Below are 18,525 nucleotides of genomic sequence, written 5' to 3'. Positions count from 1 at the left end.
GGACTCAAAGACCCTTCCCAAGTCTGCTACCCAGGAGAGGGCCCACGCCTAGGGGACCAGGCTGCCGGGCCGCAAAGCCAGACTTGCTGGTCTCAGGTGTGGACAGAGTGGTAATAAAACACAGGTCTGCAATGCCCTGCTGGGTCTTGAGAGGGAGGGCGTCTGGATGGCTTGGTTAGCGTCAAGGCCGGGACTGGTATGTCTGTTCCTTGAGTGAAAGGCCCACCTTGCCCAGTGCGATGGAGCAGGCGGCCAGGCCGATGAGGCCCCCTTTCCGGCTGTGGGGGTGCTGAGACAGGGCAAACTCCTGGGACAGGGTCTGGATCACATGCTTGATTTGCACGGTATTGTTCTGGGCCACGAACTCCCGGACCAGCCTGGAGAGAGAGGAGAGAGGGGCTGTGGAAATCAGGCTACCTCTGCTGCGGCCTCCAGGGCCTGGGGCTGCAATGAGGAAGGGAGATGACCTGTTTGGAAAGAGGAATTGGGAGATGGGCGTCTCAGGGCAGGTCTCAGTTCTGTTGCTGGCTGAGCCATGGTTGTTTCCCTATTCTGGGTCTCAGTTTCCCTCTATGTACAATGGAATAAGGAACAGTGGTGCTAGCTCACTTCTGGGAATCTCAGAGAATGCAAATGAATGTGTCATTGGGACCAAAAAAGTACAATGCATCATCAGTTGATAAACTGTCTTTATTCAACATTTACTCAGCTTTCCATCCGTGCATCTCAGAAACCCTCTGCGTCTGAGCGACTATTTCTAGGGACGTTGCTAGGACACAGGCCCCAGCGTAATGGGTAAGATCCACGTGCAAACAAATAGTTGTAGCAAAGTGGCGCCAGTGATATCACAGAAGCAAGAAAATGCAATGAGCTCCGTCTCCTCGGGCTGTCCGGGAGGGCTACAGGGAGGTGCCAGTTGAGTCAGATCTTAAAAACAGTAACAGGCACTTTCCAGGTAAAGAAAGGAAGGCAGGGCACCTCGGGCATAGGGAAGAACCAGGCCAAGGCCACGCAAGCTGACATGGCATATCTGGAACGGGACGAGGGTTCCAGCGTGTGGAAGGAGTGGCTAGAGACAGGTAAGGAAACGATGAGCTGGTGGAAGTTTTCCAGCAAGGGATGACACGCTCAGCCCCATGTTCCAACTGGACATCGCCGGTGGTGGCTTGGAGAAGCAGGGCTGGGGCAGGCATGGGTTTGACGGGAGACTGATGCTGGGGACGTTCAGGAGAGCACTGTAGCTATGGGGTAAGGAGGTCCTGAAATGTGACTGAGGCAGTCGGAAAGAGCAGCGGGGAATGTTTCTAGAATTAAATGGAAAAGCATTAATAGCTGATACAAGAGGGGAGAGGAGGGTAGGGTAGACAGTGTCCCCAAGGTGTCTCCCTGGGCAGTGATGCTGGTGGGGAGAGGAGCAGGTCGGAGGGAGGCTGCCTTTGTGGGAGGGAGCGGCTGCTGGTCACCCAGGGAGGATGACTCCCCAGGCAGGCCCTGCCCCGAGTGCTGGAGCTGAGGGAGGCCTGACCCCACGATAGACTAGTCTGTTTTCAGAGCCCCATGGATACGAAGGCCAGGCCTCTGCCCTCCCAAAGCTCACAGCATCTCTGGGGCGACAGGTCTCACATGGCACGTGGTGGCAGGATGCCCCAGATCACTGATGTAGAAGAGGCAGCTGGGGTGGTCAGGGAAGTCTGCCTGGAAGTGGGATGGAGCTGGATCTTGAAGGAGGCAGAAGGGAAAGAAACGGGCCTTCCTGGCAAAAGGAGTCCTGTTAGCAGAGGTGAGGATGCGGAAGTAAGCACCCTTGTCTGGGGCCCCAGAGAACAGAACAGCAGCGGGATGGGCTGCTGGTGGTAACCTGGGAATCCCCAGTTAGAAGAATAGATTTCATGTACCAGGGAGCTGGGCATATGAAAGGCTGTCTTAAGGAGCCTGGAGATGCTTGCGAGATGAGGACAGGAGGCATGAGGGATGACACTGGTGGAGCCACTGAAGGTGGAAAAACAGCAGTCTAGAGTCTTCAGACTTGAAAAAGTAACTGCAGGCACTCTCCCTCCTTGGTGTGCATCCAATCATGGCAGTTATCTTGCTCACCTGTTCCACAAATGGGGTCTCAAGTTGACTTGAAGAATTTTAAGAATAATCATGTCCAAAAGGTGTCCATTAGTCTGTGTGGTTCCAGCTCAGGCACTTTCTACTAATCAGAGATAGGACTTTCTAGTAATTAAAACCAAATGTGCTGTCCTGTGAGACAGTGAGCACTCCTGCAAAAAGGCTGTTCAAAGAGGGACCGGGCAGTGGTTTGGTAAAGATTTAATACAGCCAATCACATGGAGCACCCATCATGCACCAGGCACTGTTCACGCAAGAGGTGACAAAATAGGTCTCGCTCTGGGCTGGTGGACGTTGGAGAGGAGATGGGTGCTTCAGGAAGGAGCTGTACAAGTGGCCTGTGAGTTGCCCCTTGCTTTGATCTTTATGGGGATGGGACTGTGGATGAACCCACGGCCTCTGGACAGAAGGTGAACTCCAGTTCATAGGCCCCAACTCTCAAAGCAGTGTACTAAGGCGGGGCAAGGATGGTTCTACATCAACTTGTCTGGTCTCCCAAACTGGACAAACCAGCCAGGTGAGACCCAATCATCTGTCAGAGTGCCTAAGTATTGACAGAGACAGCCCCTTGCCAAATGCCCTGCAGATGCTCTAACAAACAGCTGGAGCATTGGTGGTTCAGTGGTAGAATTCTCGCCTGCCACGCGGGAGGCCCGGGTTCGATTCCCGGCCAATGCAATGCAGTGTTTGCTTTTTCTGCCTTTTCCTGGCCAGTTTTCCTCACAGAGACATCCTGCTAGAGGAGCCAGTCAGTCTCTCCAACTACACGAGACCTGCAGCAGCCAAGGGTGCCCACAAATCTGGAACCACACTTCCCTGCTACATGTGCACATGCGAGCTGCTGGGTTCTCCAGAGAAGTACTCTCTATGGCTGTGGAGCCATGAACTTGATGCCTGCACCTTAAGGGGACTCCTGTTGTGCTGTCCTCAGCCTTGGCCAGTCTTCCACAGGAAGCTGGCATGAAACCTGAGAACAGTAACACAGTTTAACACAAGACTAAAGGCAGAATGTGGTGGGAGGACTCAAACATCAGAGGGGAAAAAGTCCCCCAAAGTTTTAATATACTTTTGCTACCAAGAAAGACTCAAGCTTTGGTTTCTGTTGCAAGGTCTGAAGGCAAATCAACTGGACACGCACACGTACACCCTCCTGCTTCCTGCCTTTTCCCTCCTTTTCTGCAGCCTGAGCGCTCCATTCCTGCAACTGTGCTGATGTGGCAGCATCAGAGACTGGCTTCATATTCTATGAATCAACTTACACGCAAGGAGGCACAGGAATGGGGTTAAAGGGAGGTGCACACACAGCTGCTAACATCTGGGTATTGGTGGTTCAGTGGTAGAATTCTCGCCTGCCACGCGGGAGGCCCAGGTTCGTTTCCCGGCCAATGCAACAGCAGAGCTTTTATTAATCCTAAGAGACTGAATTTGGGCTTTCACACTGCCTAAAGAATTTATAAATCCACTCTGAGAACTGAGAATGACTTGTTTCTAGTTGGATTTCAAATGCCTTTGATGAAAACACTTATTTTCCTAAATTGTGCAAAGATCTAGAACCTGGTCTCCTTGTTCTTGAAGAGTCCAGGATGTGGGACGCACCAAGGCCCGCTAGAGCCGCTGTGCCTCCCCACGCCTGCCCAGACAGCCTGCCCAGGAAGCCAGGACATGTTTCCGCTTGGTACAAGTTACAGCGCCACTAGGAGTGGGAGTGGGGACATCCTCGAGGCTTCAGCAAAGGGTCCAAAGGAAAGCCAACCTGCACGGCAGCGCAGGCCACCCTGAAGCCACCTCCTCTCCGGTCTCCCTGTTTCAGGTCACAAACATTCCCCGAGCAACTGGAGAGGGGACTCCTGTGTGGCAGCCAGTGGATGAGAGCTATTCCCTGCCCCCAAGGAGCTCTCTGCCAGGGTGGGAAGAGGGCTTAAGGAATACTGTGCAAACAGAAAAAACACTTGGTCAGAAGAGTATGAGATGAGCCGGGGCAGGCTGGAAAGACAGCGATCGGTGTCTGCCAGGCAGGGATGTACTAGGGCTCTATAAGGGTCAGCATTGTAGATGGGTTTTGAAGGATGAGTAGGTGTTCATTCTGGAGCTGGTGAGGACGAGGCTGAACAAAGGCTCAGAAGAAAGAGGAGCAGACATTTGATTTGGCAGAAACAAAAGCCACAGGTGACAGGGTTGGAAAAGTTGCTCCCAGTCATGCAGCGAGGGACCCTGGACACTTGGCAAAGGGACTGGCATTTAGCCCCGGTGGATGTGAGGAGCTACAGAAGGCCATGAGCTCGCGAGTGGTGTGAACTTGAGGAAGGGCAGTCTGCACCAGCGGGTGGTATGGGTTTGAATGGCGTGTAGGAAGCTTTGAAGCCTACGAGGAAGGTGGCTCTGATGTCAGAGTGACAGCCTGCAAGAGTAACAGGGCCTCCTGAGGGAGGAGACGGGAAAGGTGGATTTCTGTGCTCAGCATTCCCTCCCCACCCCTCATCTTCACAAAGAGCAAATGTGTCCCTGCTTGGCACCAGCTGGAAGGCCTCCCCCACCAGAGTCCCACTAGGACTCAACTCAGAGCACCCCAGGCCACTACAAAAATGACAGCCCATTCAGGCCCTGTGGCCCCAGGAACTCCAAGTTTCTACTGTCTCCACCCCTGCACTTAAGGGTAGAATATTCTTCATCTCCAGGAAAACAGGCGTCAGGCAGACAATGGCTGGAGGGAAACCCATGGAACCTGTCCTCACCAGTATATCAGCCTGGAGAGCACCGGGTCTGGGGTCAACCCTAGGCCACTGGCAGGAATAATCTGTTCCACGAATCAAGCCCACCCTCCTTATCTGACACTTGGGGCAAGCAAAACAGGGACAGGCGGACCTCTGCAGCCTTCCTGCCGGGCTCCCAGCACAGGCTTCTACTCCCGCCAGGCCTGCCTTCTTACTGCGCCCTGCCTGGCCCTCTGCTGCACCTCCCATCTACCCACTCTCTAGAAAAGCTCCTGGTCCCTTCTACATTCTACCCAGCCCTCAAAGTTTGGCTCAAATCCAACCCCCCGCCTTTCCTGATGATCCCACGAAGTCAGTGCAGAAGGACTCAGGACCCCTCATTCTGTGCCCAGCAAACGTGCTGTGGAATGTCAGCAGGTAAATTCCTTCTAATTCCTTCTCATGCGTGATTCCTACCTCCACAACCTTTTTTTTTCTCCTTTGAGACAGAGTCTCGCTCTGTGGCCCAGGCTGGAGTGCAGTGGCGTGATATCAGCTCACTGCAGCCTCTGCCTCTTGGGTTCAAGCAATCCTCCTGCCTCAGCCTCCTGAGTAGCTGGAATCACAGGCGCCTGCCATCATGCCTGGCTAATTTTTTCTATTTTTAGTAGAGATGGGGTTTCACCATGTTGGCCAGGCTAGTCTCGAGCTCCTGGCCTCTAGTGATCCATCCACCTTGGCCTCCGGAAGTGCTGGGATTATAGGCGTGAGCCACCATGCCTGCCCCTCCACAACTTCTTGAAAAAGTACTTGAGGACTGGCACTATGCATCTGCATCTCTAGCACTAGGCCTCTCTCCGAGTCCAGAACTTTGCGTGCAGTAGGTGGGTAAACACTTGTCAAGACTGGCAGGGGTGATAGGCAGCTTGAGCTGCAGGGAAAACCTGGGGCAAAACCTCACACTGCCATATTGGTGACATGGCAGTGCTTTGCAAACCCAAACCTAACCTGCGGGTTAATCAATATCGCATTTGGACGGTCCTCGCCCTCTTCTCTTATAGTCCAGGTTAGCAGGACCAAAAGGCACTATTACTAGGACCCGAAAATGCACACCGAGAAGGGCTCAGGTCACGAGGGCTGTGGCTAGTGGTCGGGGAAAGGTGCACAGACTTGGATGATGCCAGAAGGGCAGCTGAAGGCGTGCTCTAACCCCTCACTAGGTGCTCCAGAACTGCCCTAGTCAGCCTGCCTGTGGTGTGGTCTCTACTTCACAAGGCAAGTGCAGAGACGAAAAAAGCAACTACAAGGGGAAGCAGAGTAAGTGAAGTTGAAAACCTGGGCATTCCCAGTTCCAGGTTTAGTGTCACTTCAAAAGACCACACTATCCCTCCTTTCATCTACAGGTTGTGAGCCAGGGGTGGGGGATCTGAGGCTGAACTAGCTTTGAAGTTAGTATCTGGCCCAGAAACTCTCACGATCACAAATCCCCGGAGACCTTCACTAATGTGAAGGTCATGGACATTGCTGTCTTACACACCAGAGGACAGAATCCACTTCTGCCTGGTTTCCTCCAAAAAGTTCTGAAGAACCCTGGCTGCAGAGGTATCCTCTAGACACTGCTCAGAGCCTGGGTTCTCAGCTGGCCAGTGGCACTGCAGGATGGCAGGAACAACCATGCCCCAGAAGATACAAGCCCCAAGCGGGGCTAGCGTCAAGCTCTTGACGCCACCCTCCATGTCTCAAAGACTGCCACACCGACTACCCACTCCCCGATAGGAGACGCAGCCACGGACAGTGCAAGACACATCTGGACTTTCACGAGCCACGGGAGAGCCTGGGGCCACCCAACACAGCCACAGGACCCCTTAGCTTAACTCTGTACCACAGAACGGTGACGGTCACAGGAGACTGTCACAGGTCACACGAGGATGATTGAGTTGACCACTTCCTAAGCACTCATACTCTGCTGAGTATTCCAGGGGCCAATTATTCCTTAGGACACCTCCTTCTGTAGCTATTATTATTTCACTCCCATCTTCCGGATCTGAAACAGTCATAGAGAAATCAAGCCCCTCTCCTAGGGTCACGGAAGGTCTGAACCCTTGACTTCTACCAAGTCCATATCCTTTCAACTATGTCACAGTCCCTGCCTCCCATCTCCCTAAGCCACTTCAGCTGCAAACCAATTGTACCGAATTACAGATGGCAATTCCCTTGTGCAGAACTAAGGCCCCCAAGAGAAACGTAGCTTTCTCTACACACTTCCCCACAGTGCTCGGTCATCGTCAAGGCATTCCTCCCACACACAGGGAGTACAGATGAGGCGCCTACTTGAGATGTTTTGAAATGAGGCTCTAGCGCTGGTCTTCTGTGAGCGTAGGAAGAGAGTAAGTAACCATCAGCTGAGCACTTACTACTTGCCAGGCAATGTGCTGCATGCTTTACACACAGGGTCTAATTGAAACCTTAAAAGTACCATTATACCCATTTTACAGTCTGTAGAAACTGAGGCTCAGAGAAGTAAGAAACATACACAAAGTCATGCAAGTTGTAGATGATGGATTTTAAAATCCAATCTAGGCTTTTCTAACCCCAAGATCTAAAATGTCATCCATTATGTTACACTAGCCCCTCCCCAAACAGCACAGCTACTACCAGTTGGGTGCCCACTGTGTGCCAGGCACGTTGCATTTGTGATTTCGTTTAACTGCAATCCCATGCCATTTGGTGATGGCCCCATGTCCCAACCTCTGTCCTAGGTGGCAGGGGTTTTAGCCACTGAACTCAGGTTCCCATGTGTTCAGAGGGAATATCCTCAGCTGTGGGTGGGTTGATCATGACAATGACTTCAGAGGGCTTTTAGAGAATTAGATAATCATATTCTGTGCTCTGTACTGCACATGCTCAAGTAACAGTATTAGTGCAAAGTCAGAATCAGAGACAAGCTGTGATCTTATACACACCACACGAGGTTGTGTTCATTCCATAAACGTCGGCTGGGCACCCACTATGCTCCTGGCTCCAAGATGGATGTAAAGATAAACCCATAGGTGACATTTATTCCTGTGATGTGAAACTTTCTGCATGGACTTGGGGCTGCTGGCTTTTTCCCCCGGCAAGTCTAACCATCCATCCCAGCTCTCGCTGCAACACACCACACCCAGATGGCATATCCAGGCAGCAGCGTCCTGAAGAGGATCTGGGTAAACATTTCGGCCAGTTGCTTTGCCGAGTGTTTAAGTAATTTGGTTTCCACTTGTTAACCAGTCTCCAAAACTGAATGGGAAAGCGCAACATGTGTCCCTGAGGAAGGGCTCACGACCTTCTCTGAAAAGGCCTAGGAATGAACTGGTAAGAAATGAGCAGATACGATGTAGGAATGAGCACGTACTGAGCATACAGTGGATCCAACCAGTGGAAAAAACTACAAAGGAGAAGCAAGAGTTGGTGACAGCAGGAGGCTTGTTGCAATCTTGGGTGACAGTAGTTGTGACCACTGAATAACTGCTTCCCTCAGACTGTAACAAAACAGCACTAATTTAAAAATTGGGACACAATTCACGTACCATAAATTCACTATTTTAGAGTGCAGGTGTCAGCAGTCTTTTGTATATTCACAAAGTTGTGCAACCATCACCACCATCAATTGTAGAACATTTTTTTTACCATCCCCAAAAGAAACCCTGCACCCACTGGCAGTCACTCCCCATTCCCCCGAATCTCTTCCCCCAAGCCCTAGGCAACCCCGAGTCTACTTTCTGTTTCTACAGATTTGCCTATTCTGGCCATTTTATATAAATAGAATCATACAATACGTGGCCTTTTACGGTTGGCTTCTTTCACTTAGCATAATGTTTTCAAGGGGCTATTTTTTTTTAGATAAGAAAACTGAGGCACAGAGAGGTTAAACCAGAGATCACAAACTCAGATGCTCACAGGGGCCAGGCAGGAGATACAGGGGAAAGCCCAGGAGGTAAAACAGGCTCTGGTTAATCTGCCAACAGGTGGCAAAGCTCCTGCCAATTTGCTTTGCAGGAATGCAGGCCCCATCTCCCAAGTCTATAAGATAATCCAGAAACCTGAATTTCACTGTGAAATTTCTCAATTTAAAATACTTTGTGATTCAGGCCAAACCAAACAGGTCTGTGTGTAGGTCACAGCTCCTAGGGGCCAGCCTGTGACCCCGGGATTAAACAATTTAAACAGGGTCCTACTGCTGATAAACAGCCAAGCTAGGTGGAATTCTGACCTGCACTCCAAAAATTACCTTGAGTCACTGGGTAATAAAAACAGTTATGTGTCATATAAGGACATTTTGGTCAACAACAGACTGCATATTCCACAGTGGTCCCGTAAGATGATAATATTGTATTTTTACTATACTATTTCTATGTTCAGATATACTGGGGTACACACATACCACTGTGTTACAATTGCCTAAGTACTCAACAGTCACATGCTGTGCAGGTTTGTAGACTAGGGACAATAGGCTCGACCATACGGCCTAGTGTGTGGCAGGCTGCACCATCTAGGTTTGTGTGAGTAACTCTATGTTTTCACACAATGATGAAACTGCCCAACACCACACTTCTCAGAATGCATCCCCCTGAAGCGACACAGGACTCTGGCACCTTCCCCACAGAGGTGGTAGGCTCCAAAGAACCAGGTCAACCTTCACCTGTTCAACTTTCACCTGTTCACAGAGCTCCAGGGCCTCGCCTCCCCCACAGCCAGCAGGCAGGGAGGCACGATTCAGGAGCTCTGCTCCAAGCAGCCCTCCCTGGGGCTTTGGGCTCTCAGGGGGCATGGCCTGGGCCACCTAGCAGGGCATGTATGTATGCTGGCTTTTGAACTCCAAGTTCAAAGACAAGATCAGGTGCATTCAGGGGGTAGGACCACAGACGCAACTCAAAGCTCAGGACCACTAGAGACGTGACCATGAGTGGCGCTGTCTCTCCCAGCCAGCAGTGGGACAGTGGGGGCCCTGCCTCCACAACGCCTTGCAAAGCGAGCACCCACCACACTGATCTGAGTGCCTGCTAGCATTTCTCCCCAACGTTAAGACTCTTCTGGGAAGACAGCCTAGCATCTTCCCACCCTTTTCATTACGACTGATCAATGACTGTATTAAAACTGAAAACCACAAAACCTGCAACAGCCATGATAAAAATCCTAACCTGACTGCCTTATCTTATAGGAAATTGTGTGGTCCTGTGGGAATAAGAAGGTAGGGGCAAAAGTTCTCCAAGACTTTGCACAACTGTCTCCCAACATTTAGCCAGTTAGTGTGGTCACTTAACACCACACTGGTGGTCTCAAGATTCTGGATCCGGGGGTCCTTCAGTTGAGGCAAGCATCCATCTCTCTGCATTTTTAGTGCCTGAGAGGCCTGTCATCATGATACAATCCCCTCTTATTAGTGGTTTTAACTCCTCACTGGAACACCATAGGCAGGACTGGCTCTGTCACCCGAGCTCTGGAGAACTCAAAGTGGCAGCTAAAACCATTGTGGAGAATTTCAAGTATGAAATTCCTTTTATTCTAACTATGACCCCTTTTTGGTAGGGAAAACCAGTCATGCAGTGGGAACGTCTTCTGAGACACATGAACCTGAGTTTTCTAGCTAGGTTCTAGCTATGAAACCATGGGAAGATTACTTATCCTCAGCGAGCCTGTTTCCTCACCTGTGAAACGGTGTAACACCACCATGTTCACAGGGCACCCATGCAAAATAAATGAGATGAGGGGTATACGATGGCCAAATAAAAGGAAGCTTTTCTATATCCTCCCAACCATCCAAAATGGGGCAGACAGCACTTTATATACGTGCACTCTCAGGCTTCACTATGATCACTGTGATAGTCTGAACAGTCCCTCAACCCCCAGATTCATATATTGAAGTTCTGATGCACAGTGTGATTGGATTTGGAGAGAGGGCCTATAAGGAAGTAATTAAGGTTAAAAGAGGTCATAAGGGTGGGGCCCCTGATTCCATAGGATCAGTGTCCTCATAAGAGGAGACACCAGGCTGGGGCAGTGGCTCATGCCTGTAATCTCAGCGATTGCTTGAGGCCAGGAGTTCAAGACTAGCTGGGTATGGGGGTGTGTGCCTGTAGTCCCAGCTACTTGGGAGGCTGAGGTGGGAGAATAGCTTGAGCCCAGTTCAAGGCCGTGGTGGGCTATGATTGCACCACTGCACTCCAGCCTAGGTGACGGGGTGAGACCCTGTCTCCAAAAGAAAAAAAAAAAAAAAAGAGAGAGAGACACTAGAGCTACCACCTCACCCTCCCTATCCAAAAGAAGAGTTCAAGTGAACACACATCACACATGTGAGAAGGCAGTTGCCTAGAAGCTAAAAGAAGCCTCAGGATGAAACCTACCTTACAGGCATTGGATTTCCCAGCCCCCAGAACTGTAAGAAATACATTTCTGTTGTTTAAACCATCTAGTCTGTGGTATTTTGCTATGGCAGCTCCAGCAGACTAATACAACGTATTCTATCCTCTGGAGCTTTAATCAAACCTTACCATGATGGCTGCCCTCAGGCCAACAAAGACGCTGCGGGTTAACTATTTGATCTGGGAAAGCCAGGGGCAAACCTGATGAGCGGTTAGTGCTTCAGCCTTCTACTAACACCTGCCAAGTGCTGGCAAGCACTGAGCTTACAAAGATGATATGAAGGCATGGATCCTGCAGGAAGCTCACAGTCTGGCCAGGGTGGTACATTTAGAACAATGACAGTAGAGTTGTACTCGTTTTCTATTTGCTACAGTAATAATTACCACAAACTTAGTGGCTTAGAATAATATAAATTGGTCAGGCATCCTGGCTCATGCCTGTAATCCCAGCACTTTGGGAGGCTGAGTGGGAGGCTTGTTTCAGCCTAGAAGTTCAAGACCAGCCTGGGCAACATAGTGAGAACCAACCTCTATAGAAGAAATTAAAAAATTAAAAAAATTCACAAACAACGCATGTATTACTATGGGTCTTACTGAGCTAAAATCAAGATGTTGGCAGGCTATGTTATTTTCTGGAACTCTAGGGGAAAATCCATTTTCTTGCCAGCTTCTAGAGGCTGCCAGCATTCCTTGGCTGGTGGTTCCCTTCCATCTTCAAAGCCAGTGATGACAGGGTAAGTTTTCTCACATCACATCACTCTGACACTGACTCTCCTGGTTAGGGTTACATCGGGCCCACCTCGATAATCCAGGATAATCTCTCTATTTTAAGGTTAGCGAGTAGCAATCTTAATTCCCCCTTGCCATGTAACATAACATATTCACAGCCTCCAGGGATTAGCATGGGGCAAATATGGAAGGCTATCATTCCCCCTAGCAAAAAGTTGTCATCTGTAACTGACAGATGACAACTATGTGATATACATATGTTAGAAATAATTAGGGCAATTATATAACAATTCTCTCTCTCTATATATATAGTTTATAACAATTGCAATGTGCCCAGTACTACACTAAGTACTTGATATGGTTGGATCTGTGTCCCCACCAAATCTCTTGTTGAACTGGTGTTTCCAGTGTTGGAGATGGGGCCTGGTGGGAGGTGGCTGGATCATAGGGGTGGATTTCTCCCATGATGATGAATGGCCTAGCACCATCTTCTTGGTGCTGTTCTTGTGACAGTGAGTGTGTTCTCAAGAGAGCTGGTTGTTTAAAAGTGTGCAGCACCTCCCTGCTCCATCTCTTTTGCTCCTGCATCTGCTCCCGCCATGTGAGACGCCTTGCTCCCTCTTTGCTCTCCATCACGACTGGAAGCATCCTGAGGCCCCAGAAGCAGAAGCTGCGATGCTTCCTATACAGCTTGCAGAACCGTGAGCCAAATAAATCTCTCTTTTCATAAATTACCCAGTCTCAGGTATTTGTTCATAGCAGTGCAAGAACAGACTAATAGAGCACTTTACAACATTAGCTCGAACAACTCTATGCATATTATTATTATTCTCATTTTACAGATGAAGAAATGGAGGCACAGAGGTTAATTAGCTTGCTCAGGGTCACCTAGCGAGTAAATGGGAGCCTGGACCCCAGTTCCACAGCCTGCTCTTAAACACCATGCCACGCAGCCTCTCAGGAAATAGGGTATCTTAAAGGGGCCACTTACCTAAGAACAGGACTAAGCACTTTTATTTAGGAAGCACATGAACTGACTCATTTACACTACACAGATAACTGCCAATATTCGGACTCTTCTTTTATTGGGCATCTGCAGTCTGATTAATGAGAGATTAATTAATAGTCTGTGTTTGTTGCGGGTCACTTTGACCAGGCCAAATGAAGAATATATTAAAACATACAATATCCTATGTGTACCTGACACAGAGAAAGCGCTCAGACACGCAAAATGCTGGTGAAGCACAGATAAATCAGTATCTGTCTCTAAGCAATTTGTGAAACACACATTCTGAGGAAGGCATCAAACTAACCAGCCATTCTTCATTCTAAGCACGACTGGAGAAGGCTGGAAACAGATAAGCGGGTCTTTGAGGCCAGTGCTTCTCAAACTTTAATGTGCACACAGATCACCCAGGGATCTTGTTAAAATGCAGATTCTGATTCCATAGGTCTGAGAACCTCTAACAAGCTCCCAGAGGATCCTGATGCTGCTGTCTGTAGGTCATGCTTTTGAGCGGCAAGGTCCTGAGCCTGCAATGTTATTTTTCCACCGAAAATATATGGTCATTCACTTATTTGGACACCAACTGTCAAGTGCTGCCAGGCTAGGTGCTAAGGATAAATAAAACAGATACATAAACAGGACTCTCTGCTCTTAAGGAGTTCACAGTCCAGTTAAGGCACTGGTGAATTTCTCTAAATTCCACAAATCAAGGGCGATGTCCAATACGAAATGAACTCTATCAAAGACAAAACCCTTACAGAACCGTCTGCAGAGTGAGAACAGATACACAGGTTGTGCTGGAAGCAACAATAATATTAAGATGAACACCTCTCTCTTCAAGGCCTCAACAGATGACTCAAGCTATAGTAAAACCAGATATTCCCGAGAAGCAGAGTGGGTGAGGGACGAAACTAGGTGTCAAGGCAACTTCAAAGCCAACAAAACCCCATGGACACGGAATCATGTCTATATATCATCTCTGGATCCCTCTATTCAGTATGGCAATGTGCAGTAAGACTTGCTAGCATTCGTGACAGTCAGGTATAAACAAAAAGCTATATAAAAAGAGCAGTCAAGAAAGTGGTGTCCCATGAGAGAAGCAGCTAGATGGCTGTGGACATACTGAGCATGAGAGCTGAATGGAGGCGGGGTGGGGGGTTTCTTATCAAGGTCCAAATCCTTTAGTCGAGGAGGAAACTAAAATCCAAAGCAACACTTGGATTACAAGCAGCAGTTCTCAACTGGGGCAATTTTGCTCCTTCGGGGGACATCTGGCAATGTCTGAAGACATTTTTGATTGTTACAACAGATGAAGTGCTACTGGCACCCAGTGAAAAGAGGTCAGAGACGCTGCTAAAAATCTTGCAAGACACAGGACAGCCCACTACAACCAAAAATCATCTGTTCCAAAATGTGAATGGTGCAGAGGCTGAGAAACCCTGAGTTAAGGAATTTGCCCCAGGTTAAAGAATGAATGTCACACCATAGAACAGATTAGAGCAGTCCAACAGAGCATTCTGCAATGATGGAAACAGTCTATAATCTGTGCTGCCCAATATAGTAGCCAATAGCTACACGTCGCTATTGAACACTTGAAATATGGGTAGTGTGACTGAGAAACTAAAGTTTAATCTTTAATAATTTAAATTTATAATAGCTACACATGGCCAACGGCTACTCTACTGGACAGAACAGAACTACAATCTACCTTTTCTGCCTCCCAGACTGGTATTCTTCCAGTTTCACAGCCTGCTTCTTTCCACTTTTCTGAAATCACTCACTCACTTGACTTTAACACTAAGATTTGACTGGCAGAAAACCACCAAAAGTAAAATAATATTGCAGTTAAAAACCAAAACCAAAACCAAAAAACTTAATAAAACATCCCCAGTTAAACTTTCGTTGTTTTGTACATTGGGAAATAAAGAAAAGATCGCTGTTACACATGCATGTAACAAGACTGCAAAAGCAAGAAAGGTCAAATTATTTCTACTTCCATTTGCAGGGAAGGGTGTTATAACACAAATAAAACAAACAACTCTCTGAGCATTGAGATCACTAGGTTTCCGACCTGATTCTCTACTTGGTCACTAACAGTCTCCTTCACTTCTCAGAAGCTGGGTAAGAAACCAGGCTGGTCACCATCACCTGCAAATTCTCCGGCTTCTGACTTCTCTCCCACCACAGAGACAACTCTCTGATTTGCTGGTTTGGGTGGCACCGCACCGAAGACTCACTTTGTGCCATGCACTGTGCAAAGCACTACCCATACATGATGTCACTTCACTCTCACTGCAGCCCTTTGTGGCACCGGGAGGTTAAAAAGCTGGGACCGAATTACACAGCCAGTCAGGAGTAAACGGGGGACTCCTAGATATGGCTCCCAATCTGCTCTTAATCACTACGCTAAGGTAAGGGCCTAAAACCTGGGAAAATAACCCTGGCTAGGAAGGCGTGAGGAGTCCCCCTGAGGAGCAGAGCAGTCAGGGGCTGCATAGCCAGGGAGGGGTCCTTGCGGCTCTTACTTCTCGATCTCCAGCGCTGCCACCTTCCGCTTTTCGTATAGCTTGTCATTGAGGGCGCGCACGATGTTAGGCGTGAGCGGCGCGAAATCCTTCTCGGGGTTCATGGTGGCAGCTCGGGGAGCCTCGCGACTCCTTAGCCCGCGGCTGCCGGGGCCGCGCCGGGGCCAGGGGAGTCTGCGGCTCCGCTCTGCCCCCGGCGCCGGCGCATGGACCACGCCGCTCCGGGCTTGCCTGCCACGCTCCGCCGCCTCGCCCTGGAACCCGGGCCCGGACCCTGCTCCAGCACACCTGACCCTGGCCGCCTAACAACTCTCGCCCGGTACCAGCGGTACTCACGGGACAGCGGCCATGTTACTCGGGTCACATGACTCTATAACACTTCCGCTTTCCGCCGCGAGGACCGGCCCCTCGCCAGCCACGCCCCCACCGCGGCCCTCAGGTGGATTAGCCACGCCCTCGCAAGGCTCCACCTACACCGCGCACGCCATCCCGCTGCGCGCCAGGTAGCTGGAGTGAGATTTCAGACGTGCTTTAATGGGTATGTAGCTCAACTGATGGCACGTGCTGGGCTTCTGTAGACGTTCGTAAGACCGAATGGGTTCTTGGAGTCTGATTCACTTAACATAATTTATTCAATACTCACCGAATTCACTAGTTCATTCAGTACTTGGCCACTTACCAATTTCCTAGATGCAGATGTTTCCCTAACTGCAGTTAACACTGTAATCACTTTCACCATATTCTAGCCACTCGTATTATCTATTTAATATTTTCCTCAAATCACCTCACTTACTTTAAATCTCTTTCAGTTTTGCTTGTGCCCTAAAATCATGAGTTTGAATAGGTATATTTTTTCTAAGACACATCAAAGTAAATTCTCAATTAAAAATGGCACTACCCGTCTACCACCTAAGATCTCAGGTACCAACAGTGTCTGTCACCCACCATTTGGGACTTGGGGTGTATTTACCATGCTCCGATGCCTAGGAGGGCTGGTTACAGACAGACAGGCCCCAGATCTGCTGAGTGCAGGTCTCTAGATGGGTTTCCTGGAAAGCAGCCCCTTCAGATGCTTTGGGAATCACATTACATGGTGGAACAGAAATCCCAACTACGTGGCAAAATATTTAAAAGCAATTTATGGCCGGAGTATGGTAAATATGCAGTAATAGGGAGGTGTGTCAGCCTTTCTTCTCATAAGCTTTCAGAGTGAACAGGGACTTAGGACAAGGGCTAGATTACAGTGGAGCTCAAAGAATATCAAATACAAACAGTTTCAGAATGCATGGTGATACTTTTCTTTAATGAATGAAAAATGCATATGTTGGCCTTATAACAACCTTGAAAATGGAGTATTATCCTCAACTTATAGATCAGAAACAGGGACACAATGAATGAAGGGTAAAGGTAGGCAGAATTATAGGATGACCTCCAATATTCCCACCCCTTTGTGTACATGCCCTGTATTATCCCCTCTTTCAGTGTGAACAGGACTTGTAAATATGATGGGCTATGCATCACTCACATGATTATATTACGTAATATCACAGAAGAAATTTTGCAGATGTAATTAAGGTCCCTAATCAGCTGACATTTAATTAATAAAAAGAGAGATTAACTTGGGTGGGCCTGACTGAATCAACTGAGTACTTAAAAGAGATTAGAAGAAGTTTGAACTGGAAGAGAGACTCTCCTGTAAGGACTTCAGTCATATGGCCACAAGGAAATGAATTTTGCCAACACATTGAGGGTCCTTGGAAGCAGATCTTTCCCTAGTTGAGCCTCCTGATGAGGATGCAGCAGGCCAGACCCTTGATTTCAGCCTTGTGGAACCCTGAGCTGAGAATCTAATTCACACTGGTCTCTCAAGCCATGGACACTGTGAGATAATAAATTTGTGTTGTTTTGCTCTCCTAGTTTTGTGGTAATTTGTTATGCAGCCATAGAAAATGAATACAAAGGCTAATCCAAAACTCTGCAAGTCATGCAGATATCATGTCTAGAAAAATCCATAAAAAATGTATTTTCCTATACCGGTGGGGTTTTCACAGCTGTTAAAACCTTTGCTGACACAATCCTATGAATGAAGGTAGGTGTGCTAACAAGTAGTAGTAGTACTGCCAAAGACATCTCCAAATGTCTTGCAAAGTTTGGTTTTAGGATTTTGATGATGGTTGATGCAAAACACTGAAAAAACCTAAATCAATGGGAATGATTTGGTTCCATTTCTCCAATGTGTGTGCATTTCCACGGGACCCATATCTAATATAATATTTCATGTTTCTTTTGCTTTTTGGTTTGGCTTTTTCTTAGAGATGAACTTAATTTCCCAAGGGTCATGATACAGTTTTTAATAATTCAAACAGTAAGGATTTTTTTTTTTTTTTAAACCAGAAGTATTCTTTTCTCCTGAAATTACATTCTGGCTCAGGTTGCTAAGTAACCAGTTTTTTATTCAAGACCCAGACCAATGCCTACCTTTATGTCAGAAGTTCCTAGAAGGAAGTGGTTCTTTTCTCTAACATCGTGAAAAATGTCAACTAGGTAAGATTGTTTATGCATAATTGAACTAGTAGTGGTGCTAAAAATAAAGCGCAAGGGCCACCTTTGCCTTCTACCCTTGTTCTTTTTCTCTGACCTGTGACCATTCTTGTTGAAGCTCTTCTAGACTAGGGGGATAACTGATGTGCCTGACTGCATACTGCTTATTATTTCACAGTTATAATTCATCTGCATCTGTGTGATGCTTGGTTGTTATGTTAGAACTTGTAATAGTTCTGTAACAACTATGCATAATAGCTATTACAAGGTATATAAAAGTTATGACATAACTTGCACCAAGAGGCTTCTGGTGACATTGTATGAAATTGTACCTAAATCTTGAACTGTACAAAGCAGTTTCTCCAACAGCAATGTAATTGTAGCTGGAGTTTCAGGGCAACAGGGTTTAAGGTATTAGGTAGAGGTTCTTGAGATGTGGCAGGCCCTCACCGACATCATAATATTGTCACCTCTGACTTGAGGCTCCTAAAGAAGTGGTTAGACTTAGCATGCCACACTCACCA

The 18,525-nt window shown here is 48.1% G+C and overlaps 1 protein-coding gene and 2 non-coding genes across 4 annotated transcripts in view; 2 read left to right on the top strand and 1 right to left on the bottom strand.

The window, feature by feature from the left end:
* The window catches only part of LOC105491296 (VAC14 component of PIKFYVE complex), a 115,322-nt gene extending 99,494 nt beyond the window's left edge, over positions 1-15,828 (bottom strand). For both annotated transcript variants that reach the window (XM_071084901.1, XM_071084902.1), the window contains exons 1-2: positions 15,461-15,828; positions 227-377 (exon numbers count right to left, since the gene is read on the bottom strand). In XM_071084901.1, the coding sequence (XP_070941002.1) occupies positions 227-377; positions 15,461-15,564 (255 nt within the window). In that variant the 5' untranslated portion in view covers positions 15,565-15,828. The remainder of the gene's footprint in view (positions 1-226; positions 378-15,460) is intronic.
* On the top strand, positions 2,720-2,790 carry TRNAG-GCC (transfer RNA glycine (anticodon GCC)). The gene has a single exon. It is a non-coding gene; the product is annotated as a tRNA-Gly (tRNA).
* Positions 3,432-3,502, top strand: TRNAG-GCC (transfer RNA glycine (anticodon GCC)). Its single transcript has one exon. It is a non-coding gene; the product is annotated as a tRNA-Gly (tRNA).
* Positions 15,829-18,525: the final 2,697 nt, after the last annotated feature.

This window comes from Macaca nemestrina, chromosome 18 (assembly GCF_043159975.1).
Source record: "Macaca nemestrina isolate mMacNem1 chromosome 18, mMacNem.hap1, whole genome shotgun sequence".
Taxonomy (NCBI): Eukaryota; Metazoa; Chordata; class Mammalia; order Primates; family Cercopithecidae; genus Macaca; species Macaca nemestrina.
This window is presented reverse-complemented; position numbering and strand designations above follow the sequence as displayed.